The following is an 11,958-nucleotide window of genomic DNA, read 5'->3' as shown; positions in this document are numbered from 1 at the left end:
TAGGGAAGACCAAAGACCCACAAGGCTTGCTGTTTGGATAGGAGCAAAGCAGGGCGTAGCTGTTCTGACGACGTCAACATCAGTGAGGATTTGAGGTGGATGACTTGAGTGGGAAGGGAAAATGTTGAAAAAAGTGAACTGAATTACAGCATGTGTCAACAAAAGCAAGAGAGACAACACAAATCTAGTGAGCATCTACCTGGTTTAGTGTACCTGATAGTTTAACACATGCTTTATTTAAGGAACCAAACGTTAATCAAGAGTTAAAGAGGATTGTGTGACCCGCCGGAGGTGTCTTTGACAACCCTCAACACAGAATCAAAAAGCCAAATTTTCAGGCTGGAATTTTGTATCTAATCTTTGAGGCATATAGGTGGAGAAATCAAGGAGGCATGCACACACAGAGTTGTGCACATATATCCAGCTCCATGAATGGACATGTTGTGCCATGCTTCATTCCTCCAGTTGTGCCATTCTTGGCCATTGCAGCAACACCTTTCTTATTCATTTGCTTCCAAGAAATAATTCTGGGAGTGCTTCCTCCCAGAGAACACCAAATGTGGGTATTCCTGCTTTAACAGCAGGAGAATAAAACACCAACACAGAATAAGACTTATATTTTAATAAGTCATTAAATAAGTTCGCTAGCAAATATAAACTCTTACATTAAAATAAAACCTTTAACTTCTAATAAAATTTGAATATCAATCTGAATGAAAATATTTAGAATGTTAGTGTAATAGCTTAATATACTGACTCCCAAATGGTTTAGCTAACTCAAAAGGACATGCACATTCACACACTTGAAAATGGAGTAAAAATCGAGGTGGAATCTAGCAACTCACAACGTCGTTCAACAGAAAAGAATATTTGTACCCAGCAGAAACCGTAGAGAATTTACGTTCCCAGACTGCAGCTCTGAGCTGAAATTTGTCTTGAGAATGTGCTGCTGATGTCCCCACTCTTCAGAAAACGTCGGACCTACAGACAGAATCAAGACCTCAGAAGAATTTTGTCTCAGTTCTGCTGCATTCTTCCTCCTGAAAGGTGTCAATGCTGTTGAAGAATATAAAGTGCAGAGATCATTCAAGATTGGAGAACTGGCACGTTTTGAGTGAAACAGAGAATCTGTGGTAAAGAAAGGTAAAACTACTTCTTATAGTTGAGCAGACCATAGCGTACGGATTGCTCTGCCTTCAAGGTTTGAAATAAAATCAGGAAAGGGAGAACATAGTCAAGCAAATTGGAACATGACCTACTTATATAATATTTTTTCATTATCTTCTTAGCTTAGTTTTGTCTGTTTAGATTTATGCACATACGAGGGCTTTCGTTTTTGATGCCCGCGTCCACCTGAACAGCTACTGTAGCACCTCTGGTCAGAATACAGGGGAACGAAGTGTGAAGGTACCAACTGTCTGGGCATATAAAACTTGGATGCCGTTGAGAAAAACAATAACCAGAAATTACGTTTCAAGCAAGTCTTTCCTTCAGGTGATTTCTAGTTTCAAATGCCTGATAGGAATTGCATGGCTTTTCTCAGAAGGTGGGGAAACGCCCTGAAGTTCCTCTTTCTGCTCTGGAGCTTTACAAGAAACTTACTGGTACAAAGCCACACTGGCTCTGCCCAGAGTGTTTATGGCTCGTGATGAAGAGCCTGCCTCTGGTCCTCTTACCCATGATGGTTATGATTCACAGATGGTGGCCTAACTCTTTCTGTTTCTGAGACATTCCCTTCTGTAACCCACGCAGCTCTGCTTTTCTTCATCAACCTTCATGATTTTACAATGTCACGGTGCATCATGAAAGATACAGCGAAAAGAGAGTCATGCAGACAGGCAGAGCATCATATTTACTACCATTGTGGAGCGAAAATAAAACTGGAGAACACGACTGTGGATTTCGGCCACCAGACAGAAGTGTTGCATGTTGTTCTGTAGGGGATCCCGAGAGGATTCTTGTTCTGGCAGAGCATCTAAGAACATGGGACCTCAGGCCTTGCTATGTGCAGAGATGGTTCCCAGTCAGCAGTCTGGCTGATGGCCTCAGTTTCAAGCTGGATAGCTTCTAGACTGCTAGACTGACACCTAAAACAGACGAATACGTGATTTACAGAAATGTGAGAAATAGGAGCTGAAAAAGAGTTGATAGTAAATGTTCAGTTGTCTTAGGATTTGGAGAAAGAATGAGGTGGAGCTCAGGACCCTTGACTGTCTAAGGAAACAGGACTGACTGTGAGGAATGCACTTCCCTCTTGCTACAAGGAAGAACAGGCCCTGATGCCAGCATGAGGATCCTTTCAGTGCCAAGTAGTCCCTGGACTGCTGAGACTGAGACTTGGAAGAAAATAGAGAAATGCAATGCAAAGATGGAATTCTGTTCCTAGTACAAGTTAATTCTTCCAGTCCAATGTTTGGCAGCCTGTGGTGGAGCAATGCCTTGGACCCTTCAGCTCTGTGATGACAGAGATACTTGCACTTGACAGAAGCCTCCTCTCATCCCTCCCCCGGCTCCACCTTTCTTATAAATGGTGATGGACAAGAAAGCTTCATGCAGTTCAATGATTTTAGGAGCCAAATTTATCAATAAATCAGAAAAAAAGGATGAAGCTGCAAGGAAAGGTGGTGAGCTGCTGCCATGGCAGTCTCACAGAGCACAAAGAAGAGGGAGAAGTAGATCCCAGGACAAGATGGGAGAAAGATAGTTTGATTTGCTGCTGGATGGACTAAGTTGTTGCAGGAACTAAATTGTCCAAGGAAGTTTGGCTTAAGTCCAGCATGAAACATAACTTTCTGTCAGCAGCTTGAGTGTAGGCAAAGGGATGGTTACAAAGAGACTTGAGGGACAGTAGAGCCGAATGAAGGATAATAACTTACTCTGGTTGGTAGGTGAGGTATTTCTGTTCTTCTTCAATATCACAAAACCCAGAAGAAACACGATCAGTATAATTACAACTATAAGTGGGCCAAGGAAATTTATCTTCTCTTGCTCCATTTGTTCCCCCGGTATCTCTGAATAAGAAAACAGAGGAGATGATACACAGCAAAGATGTAATTTGGTGACAATTAGCTTAAACACTCTATCCCAAAGTTATGTGAATTACAAGTTTAGGGAAAGGCCCTCAGCATCCTTTGTTTTTACAGTGCTTTGATAGTGTCAATAAATCACTACCCACATTGTTTTATTTCCATTTCCAATAACTAGTGCAACTACCAAGTCTAAACAGCCACTTCAACAGCAGTAAGGCAAAGTTTTCCCAAATTTGGATAATGTGTGAGGGATCAGCAGCTTGATTAATACAAGAGCCTACGGGGCTGCTACAGTGCTACTGCTGCTCTGTGCTACTGGGCAAGTTTGAAGCACCTGGGATATGTTACCACTTGGTATCTGTTGGAAACGGTGGTCAAAGCCTAATGAAATGTCATAAGGGATGTGAAAGTAGCTGGGAATGCAGAGGGGTTTCCCTCTATTTCTGGTTATTGTGCTTTTGAGGCTTTGGTTGCTACAGTTAGCAACTGACAGAGCTGCAGTGATCGCCAAACAAAGCTTTTGTTCATGTGGAGCTCCTAGTTTCTTACTCACCATCACTGCTTAGCAGGTGGCTACTTTCATAAAGCCAGGGAGGAGAGAAGAAGGATTGAACAGGGAAGAGGAGGATGCAGCACTATAGCTAACACAGCTGACACAGCCATGTCAACACTCTTGAGCAACGTGTAGAGTTGTGCAAACCTCAGACTTCTGTATTACATCTTAATATTATTCAAAAATCCTGGAATGTAAGGACATCAGGGGCACTTTGCCATATCTAACGTTGATGACTTGACCTTTTAGTTAAATCTACATGAAGAAAACTGCGCTGTGGAACTTTTTTCAGAATGAGTGACGAGCTGCTTTTACATCTGCAGTAGTAAGGTGCGTGCCTGCACTACCCTGGTAGGCTTTCCTGCAAGGCTACCATTCCCTCTTGGCTGTTCCTGTCAGCTGAAGCACAGCTCTCCATCTTCAACATTGTCTAAAGGAGATGTGCAAGCCAAACAAACTTATGACCAAAGTGAGAATTGTCTTTATTTTGATGTGCTTGTGCCATAGCTTACGAATAAAAATATGCCAAAGGACATTTTCCAGTCCCAGGAGAGAAATAAAATACAGCTTTAGTTTAAAGAAAGGATCAGTCATGTGGAACCCTGAGATAATCCAGCAGTAAAATCTTATTGGAACTCAGGTCTCCAGCTTCTTGCAAGAGGTGTCTAAAAAAAGACACAATCTCAGAGAACAAAAAAATCCCCAAATAGTCATTTTGGAATGCACACTTCACTCTGCCAAACGTTACGAAAACCACCAGGAATGCTTGTAAGACTAGTCAAAGTTTCATGGTCCTTACACTTAAACTCAGCACAGTCAATTTGGCAGTTTGTGAGCCAAGTCTGGTCCGAGGGACCCCTCTGCTTAGCCTTCTGCCTCTCTCTAGGCAATGATTAACAGTAGCAGCTCAAGCACCTAAACATCAGAAAAAAAATTTGCTATCAGGGTGGTCAAACACCGGAACAGTGTTTGCTGAGAGAGGTTGTGGATTCTCTATCCTGGGAGATATTTAAAACTCAACAGGATAAGGCCCTGTGCTACCTATTGACTCTACTTGGAGCAGAGTGGTTGAACTAGATGATCTCCAGATGCCTCTTCCAACCTCAACAGTTCCATGATTCTGTGAAGTGGCAACCTCTCTTAACAGCTGTTACCTCCAAAGACTGGTTGCCACCTAATGCAGACATCCAGGTTGCTTTGTTGCTACTGCAGCATCATCTAGGGAGGGTTGAACAGGGCAGTGTTCTGGATTGTATAGCAATAGCCTTCCTTCTCTGTGCCCTCTCCTTGCTGTAATAGGACTTCCCATACGGGAATGAGAGGGAATTTAGTGGCCATGGCTGTTGGTGAACAGGATGGAGAACATACAACCCTTGTAACCAACTCCTATTGCTCCTTAGGGTTTTTTCCCCTGCCTTGACTACACCACTATCTGTGATCAGCTCTACTGCAATGTGCCCTGCTCCTACCCGTGCAAAAATCAGAATGGGCAAATGGAGACTCACCTATGCCCAGTGGCACTGAGACAAGGCTCCCCAGCTGCTCTCCAAGGTGGAGCAAGCAGCTGATGTTAGTGAGGGTGTTTGTAGGAACTGTTATGTTCAGCTTGGTAGTAACACTGTACAGCTTTGTTACAGCATCCTGTGAGATGTCCATGTGATGCGTGAGCGTGTGTGTTGTGTTCTCATGTGAGATTAGCCAAGTCATCTGCTTGGGCTCTGGATAACCTCCGCTGGAAGAACAGGAAAGATTCAAGTATTCGTTGGGCTTTAGTTCCCCAGCGTGCAGCCATGCTATCTCGGGTTGGCTATAGTTGGCTGAAACAGACCAAAGAGAAAGCATCATGAGTCAGACATACCACACCTCGTGACAGTTCCTGCCAATTAGATCAGATTTTCAGGCAGAAGCAAGTCTAAACAATTGTCTCAGGAAAACAATGGGAGTCCCAAGAAAGGTTTGTTAGGTTTTTGGGGTACACGTGGACTTGCTGCTCCTTGTCCTCAGAGTGGGACGTAAGTCTGATCAGCCAGACAACGGGCCTCTGTCTCTCCCACCTCCTCTAGATCCATTGACACCTCAGAACATTCAAATCTGGCCTGCCTGCAGGTCAATGCCCAAGCACAAAGTGGGAATGGGTCACAGTGCTGCCTACTCTTGACCTCCTGCTTAGGTAAGGGGAAAACCACGAACTTCTTACTGTGAAATGTAGAGAAAGAAATCATCTGAGGCACTTCAGATGGGGTAAGTTGGAGGTCCAGTGCTGTCATAGGCAGAAATATCCTTGGTGACTGTCAGTTTTATGAGTAATATTTTGCAGCATGTAAAGTAATTCGCTCCTCTTAACTTGACAGTCAGCCTCTCTTAGCTGGGCTTTTTATGTGGAAGTGACTACAGTACAAATTTTTTTACTTTGTGTTGTTGCATACTCGTCCCAGTGAATGAAAAACATACCTATTACTGCAAAGTTGAGTTTCCCAGGCAAGAAACAGTGAAACAGAATTGGAAGAATTATCTAAACATAAAATATGAATGATAAATGGAAGCTTTTAACCAATACTCTCTGTTAAATAATCTCCCAAATATTCTCAACCAGGATTTGTTTGGTTCAAAGGTCATGCAGGAAATAGACTATGATGGAGAAGGAGAGAATGTAGTCATAATCCTGACTGCACATTGGCATACAGCGAGTTAAAAAAACCCCAAAACACCACAACAAAACCCAAGAAACGGACTGAAGACTTCATTGAAAATGCTTCATTATTTTAGTGCCAATAGGACTAAAGACAGTATGGAGAAATACTGGAGAAGAGGAAAAGGATTCATAGAATCATAGAATCATAGAATGGTTAGGGCTGGAAGGGACCTTCAAAGGTCATCTAGTCCAACCCCCCTGCAAGGAACAGGGATATCTCCAACTAGATCAGGTTGCTCAGGGCCTCGTCCAACCCGGCCTTGAACGTCTCCAGGGATGGAGCATCCACCACCTTCTTAGAAAAATATGAGCCTGAGAGGGTCTGAGTCTTCCGTGCACACATTCAGTGCGTTGGATCCAGGCTCTCATCCTCGCCCCAGTGAATTCCTGATACGGATGGATAAAGAAATGTGATGTTGCTTTTGTTTGCTGTGTGCCAACACACAGAGAGAAGGATTTAGCTGAGGCACTTCAATCCCCAAGAGAGTCCATGGCTGTGAATTCGAAATGGAAAAAGCCCCACCTTTTTTACACCCCAAAATTTAGTTAAGTTGTCCCTCAGGAGCGCTCAAGCTTCCTCTTTCTCCTCAAGGTCTGACGTGCTTAGCTTATCTTCAGCTTCTGGTCTCTCCTTGGCATATTATAGGGAGGGCAGGAGTGTAATCCACGGCTGTGACACTTGCCACATCATCCAAGTGATTTAAGAGTTTCAATCTTATTGACAGTAAACAAGTGGAAATAGTGGAATATACCCTGATCGAAGCACTTCTGGTTTTATGGCTTCTGGAACCTCAGTTTCCTGAAAAGTGCTATGGGTTGCGTGCAGGGTGTGGGCTACATATATGTGAGCTTTGGACTGTGAACAGAAAAGCATGTTTCAGGATGTCTTTTGTATTTAAAGATAACATGTCTTCCAAAAAAGTCTATGGGCTTAGATTTAAATACCTCAAGAGAAAGCAGGTCCATCAAGCCCTTAATATTTTTCTCAATGGCTTAATCATAGAATCATGGAATGTTTTGGGTTGGAAGGGACCTCAAAGATCATCCAGTTCCAACCCCCCTGCCATGGGCAGGGACACCCTCCACTACACCAGGTTGCCCAAAGCCTCATCCAACCTGGCCTGGAACCCTGCCAGGGATGGGGCAGCCACAGCTTCTCTGGGCAACCTGTGCCAGTGCCTCACCACCCTCAGAGGGAAAAATTTCTTCCTTAGATCCAATCGAAATCTCCCCTCTTTCAGTTTAAAGCCATTGCCCCGTGTCCTGTCACTACACCCCCTTGTCAAAAGTCCCTCTCCAGCTTTCCTGTAGGCCCCCTTTAATCACCCTGCCTGGTTTTGTTCTGTTTTCTAACGTGACAATGTGCCTTACTTCTCACTTGCTTCTAGCCACTGACTCTTTTTATAGCCTCACTGAATTAGGTTGTTTTTTTTTTTTTTCCCACTATCCAGTGTTTTATGTGTATTTCAGGTTCTCACACTCTGAAAACAAGACTCTCACTCTTCTAGGTTACAAGATAATCAGATTGACCTTTTAATGTCTCCGTTTGGACTGTATTTTTTCCAGCCTTCAGATAACTCTACTAGAGCTTTTCTTCACACTTTTAAGTTTTTCAACATCCCCTTTAAAACGAGGACACGAACTCTTCAGTCTCTATTCTGACATCACTTTCACTCCCAACACTTTGAATATCACTTATTTTGAAGTAGTTTTCCCAGTCTCACCCATTTGCCTTATTGATCCATCCAAAGGAAGCGTTGGGGCCATGCTACAGGTGCGGAATTTCCAGTTAAGCTGCTCGTCACCACGGTCCCTGCTTTGCCTGTTTGAAGAGCCAAAGCTTTCCATCGTGAAGCCCCCTCTTTCTGGAGAATTCTGTGTGTTCATTGTTCTTATATAAATCCTCCTGGCTGTACACAATATTTATAATACATATATTATAAGGTACTTCAGTATTTCTAGGTGGGCTTGGTCACCAAGTGGTCTAGACAGCTTTGTGTGGCTGCCCTGTCGTTCTCGTACAGCACTTGGTCTTAATTTTAAGTGTGCCAAAAATACTACAAAATATCCATACTACAAAAATCCCTCCTTGTGTGATATGAGAGTCTAATTAAGAAACTGTAGGTAAGCACAGGTACATTTCAACATTTGCATTTTTCTTCTCGTTATTTTAAAGGTTATTGTTTCAAATCTGGTTTTATTCTGCTCCTTCCTTCGGGAGCTTATCGGACAGAAAGTCGTTTGGAAGGAACACGGCAGCAAATAGCTTGAAACAGTCTTGCTAAGTTAAACCTTAAAAAGTCTGGGAGAGTTTTAGTGCCCAGGTATGAGACTTCAGTAACACGTTGCTGAGATGTTGGCTAAGCTGATAACGGATTTAACTGCTTGAATTAACTGTTCAGTTGATGCTAAGCATCTCTTAATTGGAGGCTTTGACACCGCTCTGAGTTCTAAAACTTTGCTGAAAATCTTGTCGAGTATATCCGAGGAGAATCAAAATTAACAATCTAGGTTTTCCTTCTGTGAATTGAGGGAACCCTTGCTGGTAGGACAGAGCTGAGCAAGCTCAGATGTCCTGGTACCCTGCTTCTGCCTGCTGTTCCCTTCTGAAGCCATGTGCTGGAGCCTGGAAACACCAGTGGAATTTAGAAGCTGTTGTTATTAATGGCTGGCACTCTCATAGTGGAGGAGAGAACCCAGGCATATGGACAGAAGTTGCTAAAAGAACACTTTAAAATAGAAAAACATCAGGAAAATATATTAGGAATTAATAAAAATATTAGGAAACATTAAAAAAAGATTGCTTCCTCACTTCCATTTCCCTGTTAAAAGATTTGCTGCTTTTTCCTCCGGTAACATGCAAGAAATCAGGTTCAAATCTCAAAACCACATGCATTTTTTTCCTCAGAGATATTTTCAGTCTTTCTTCAACTGAACATATGAATTTCTACTCCTCCACACATGAGCTGCTCTTTTATTTTCCCTGTGATTTCTACGATCACAAAATAGCTGGGTGTTTGCAGAAATCTTGTCATGTTTCAATTGTAATTTACCACCAACGATGATAACTAGTGCTACTTTTAATAGAAGATAGTGCATCAGGTGCAAATGAAGAAGTGTATTTTCCAGAACACTAAAAGCCACAAAAACTGGTGGGAGGCAAGAGGAGGAAGGCAGGATGGTTTTCACTATAAGGTATTACAGGATGGGAATCAGGAGTGATGCAATATTGAGCAAATTATTGTTTCATTTTCTACCTCTTCTGATTGCTTCCACGTGAGTGTTTTTATACTTTATGAAAATATTAGTATTTTATATATATATATACTATAAAAATATAGTATTTTATGTTTCTTTGGGAGCTGAGGATTTTCTATGGAGAACGTTCTTAGCCATATTTGGAAATTTTGCTCCCGTGCAGCTACATCTTCAGTGGCTTGGGGATAGTACCACGTATTTCTGGACTGAACAAAGTGACAGAGAACCCCCCAAAAAAACCCAGACCAGATGACAGAAGACATGACTTACCAATGATGTGCAGTAAGCACTCGGATGTGTGTATGACCTTCGGCGATCCTTTATCTCTCTGCTGGATAATACATTTATACTGTCCCTCGTCCACAATTCCTGCGTTTAACAATTGCAAGGTCCACCTGTCCATGTCCATCTTGGTGCGGTTTACGTACTTAGGACTGAGGTTATCATGTTTTTCTTGGCCGTAATTTACTTCGTGCACCACTTCGACCGCACCTTTTTGCCAAAAAACTCTTAAATCCTTGACGTCAGTTTTCTGAGAGTTTGGAAAATAGCAAGATAGGTATGCAGTGTGGTTGAGAAATGACTTCACCTGATGCACACTGGCAGCAATACCTTAGACAGAGGAGAGAAGAAATCAAAATTTCCATCAGCTACAAAAGAACATGGAGTATTTGCACTCACAGAGGCAACACTTAACGACAGGAGCAATAAAACCACCAGGATTTAGACACAAATTCTCCCACTAGGTGTGACGGGACACATAGTTCTTCAAACTGAATCACTTAGTCTTGTGGAGTTCAGGTCATAAAACTGTTTCTGATTTTTCTTCCTATATTTTACTTTCCAAGGAAGGCCTACCACACAGAGGTGGTGAACATCTGTATTTCAGAAGACTGGTCTGCAGGCAAAAGGTCCAAACCGTTCTCGTACGTAGCATGCAGAGCGTAATGAGATTCTGCCACAAGGGAGATAGTTGCACGATTTCTTTTTATAAAGTTGGGTTCGTTCTCCTAATGAAATAACACAGCATTGCAGTTTTGAAGAAAATGTGTAGTGCACGTTGTGTGGTAAATGTTGGTGTCTAGGGAAGGTACGACCAGAAGGTCAGAAACAGGAGAACGCTTTCAGTCGCATCGAAGAATTAATCTAAAGTTTAATGACAAATTAAATGTCAGATTTAACCGTTCTGCGATTAATCTGGAGTTTAATGACAGATTAAATGTCAGATTTAACTGTTCTGTTGCTAACAGAAGTAGTCAATAAACACAACTATGCCTTCGTGCCAAGAAAACGTGAACTGTAGCACAAGGGGTGGTTTCTCTCCTGCTTTCACCAGTGTGTGTGTCCGTTACGAGGAGCGGCGATGGGCCGGGAGGACTGTGTTGGAATCAGAAATAGTCCTCTGTCCCAGAAGATACAAACACCTCTGCTGTGTTCAGAAGGAGAAGATTTACAGTCTCTCTCCTGGTGCAAAGTTTCCACCGCTCTTCCAGAGCACCAGACTGCAAAATTATCTCCGTGGCTGCCTAAAACTCCAGTTTTCCCATATCAAACTGTCAGTTTTCAGTTTAATACTACTCTCTATAATATACAGAGGTCATATACACACATTTTAAAGATAGACTTAAATCAAAAATTTAAGAGTAACATAAAATAAGTGTAATATAAAGATATAAAGTTGAGAGAAAGTACTTACTATATATTTTATAGAGTCCCTGCACACGATTTAAATACATGTCACATAGGCTGTATGACCTTGATTGTGCGACGGAAATGATTAATGACTGCTAAGGAATGAGCTTCTTAGTGGGTGAGAAAGTATCACACAGCAGGACACAAATAATCAAAACAGTTTCTACAATTAAAAATGAGTCTTTTACCTGGGAGAAGTATCATAACGTAAAGGAAGAGTATGCAGACCTCCATGGTGCTGTAAGAAGGAAGAATGAAAGAAGGATGTCAGAGGCTGAAAACACTCCAGTGCCTTCACCAGTACTCCCAAAGAAGTGGTAAAACAAGAAGTTTCGACAAGAGAGAGACTTTTGAGAAAGTTCATCTCACCTTTTCCCATGGACCGGTGCTAGCACTTCGGTGTGCTTCGCAGCCTTCAGCAACAAGAAGTATGCCATGAGAGCTGTCTGGTTTACAGAGAAGGTGATGTGGTGCAAGATTGCTGCAGACAGGGTATGCCATGGGAGGAACACAGACCCCCTGGGGCTGCAGGGACAGGATGAGCACCCAAAACGCGTGGTGCCGAGGAAAGAGGAATGGGGAGCGTGCTTGGCCCGGCGGCGTGGGGAAGAGGATGGGGGAATTGAAAGTAGAGGGGGAGGAGAGGGTGACACAGAAGGAGGAGGTGGGGGAGATGACACAATGATGTCAGCTGCCGGAAGCCATGAAGTGTGTGACCTTCAGATCTGTAACAG

General features: G+C 42.7%; 1 protein-coding gene across 1 annotated transcript; it reads right to left on the bottom strand.

Annotated features, from left to right (window-relative positions):
* Positions 1 to 2,067: 2,067 nt before the first annotated feature.
* On the bottom strand, positions 2,068 to 11,661 carry CD86 (CD86 molecule). The gene is made up of 6 exons (XM_009991695.2): positions 11,594 to 11,661; positions 11,413 to 11,462; positions 9,803 to 10,144; positions 5,088 to 5,399; positions 2,877 to 3,011; positions 2,068 to 2,087 (listed from the first exon to the last, which is right to left on the bottom strand). The coding sequence occupies exons 1-6, from the start codon at positions 11,659 to 11,661 to the stop codon at positions 2,068 to 2,070; spliced, it is 927 nt and encodes a 308-aa protein (XP_009989997.2).
* Positions 11,662 to 11,958: the final 297 nt, after the last annotated feature.

The sequence above is a fragment of the Tauraco erythrolophus genome, chromosome 1 (genome assembly GCF_009769465.1).
Source record: "Tauraco erythrolophus isolate bTauEry1 chromosome 1, bTauEry1.pri, whole genome shotgun sequence".
Classification (NCBI taxonomy): Eukaryota; Metazoa; Chordata; class Aves; order Musophagiformes; family Musophagidae; genus Tauraco; species Tauraco erythrolophus.
The sequence above is the reverse complement of the archived record's forward strand: the minus strand, read 5'-3'. Positions and strand labels throughout refer to the sequence as shown.

Coding starts and splice junctions, on each gene's coding strand:
- CD86 (XM_009991695.2), bottom strand. CDS start 11,661: ATGGCATACTTCTTGTTGCTGAAGGCTGCGAAGCACACCGAAGTGCTA. Junction 10,145..11,412: donor CGTTATGATACTTCTCCCAG/GTAAAAGACTCA, acceptor CCTCTGTCTAAG/GTATTGCTGCCAGTGTGCAT. Junction 2,088..2,876: donor TACCTCACCTACCAACCAGA/GTAAGTTATTAT, acceptor CGTCTGTTTTAG/GTGTCAGTCTAGCAGTCTAG.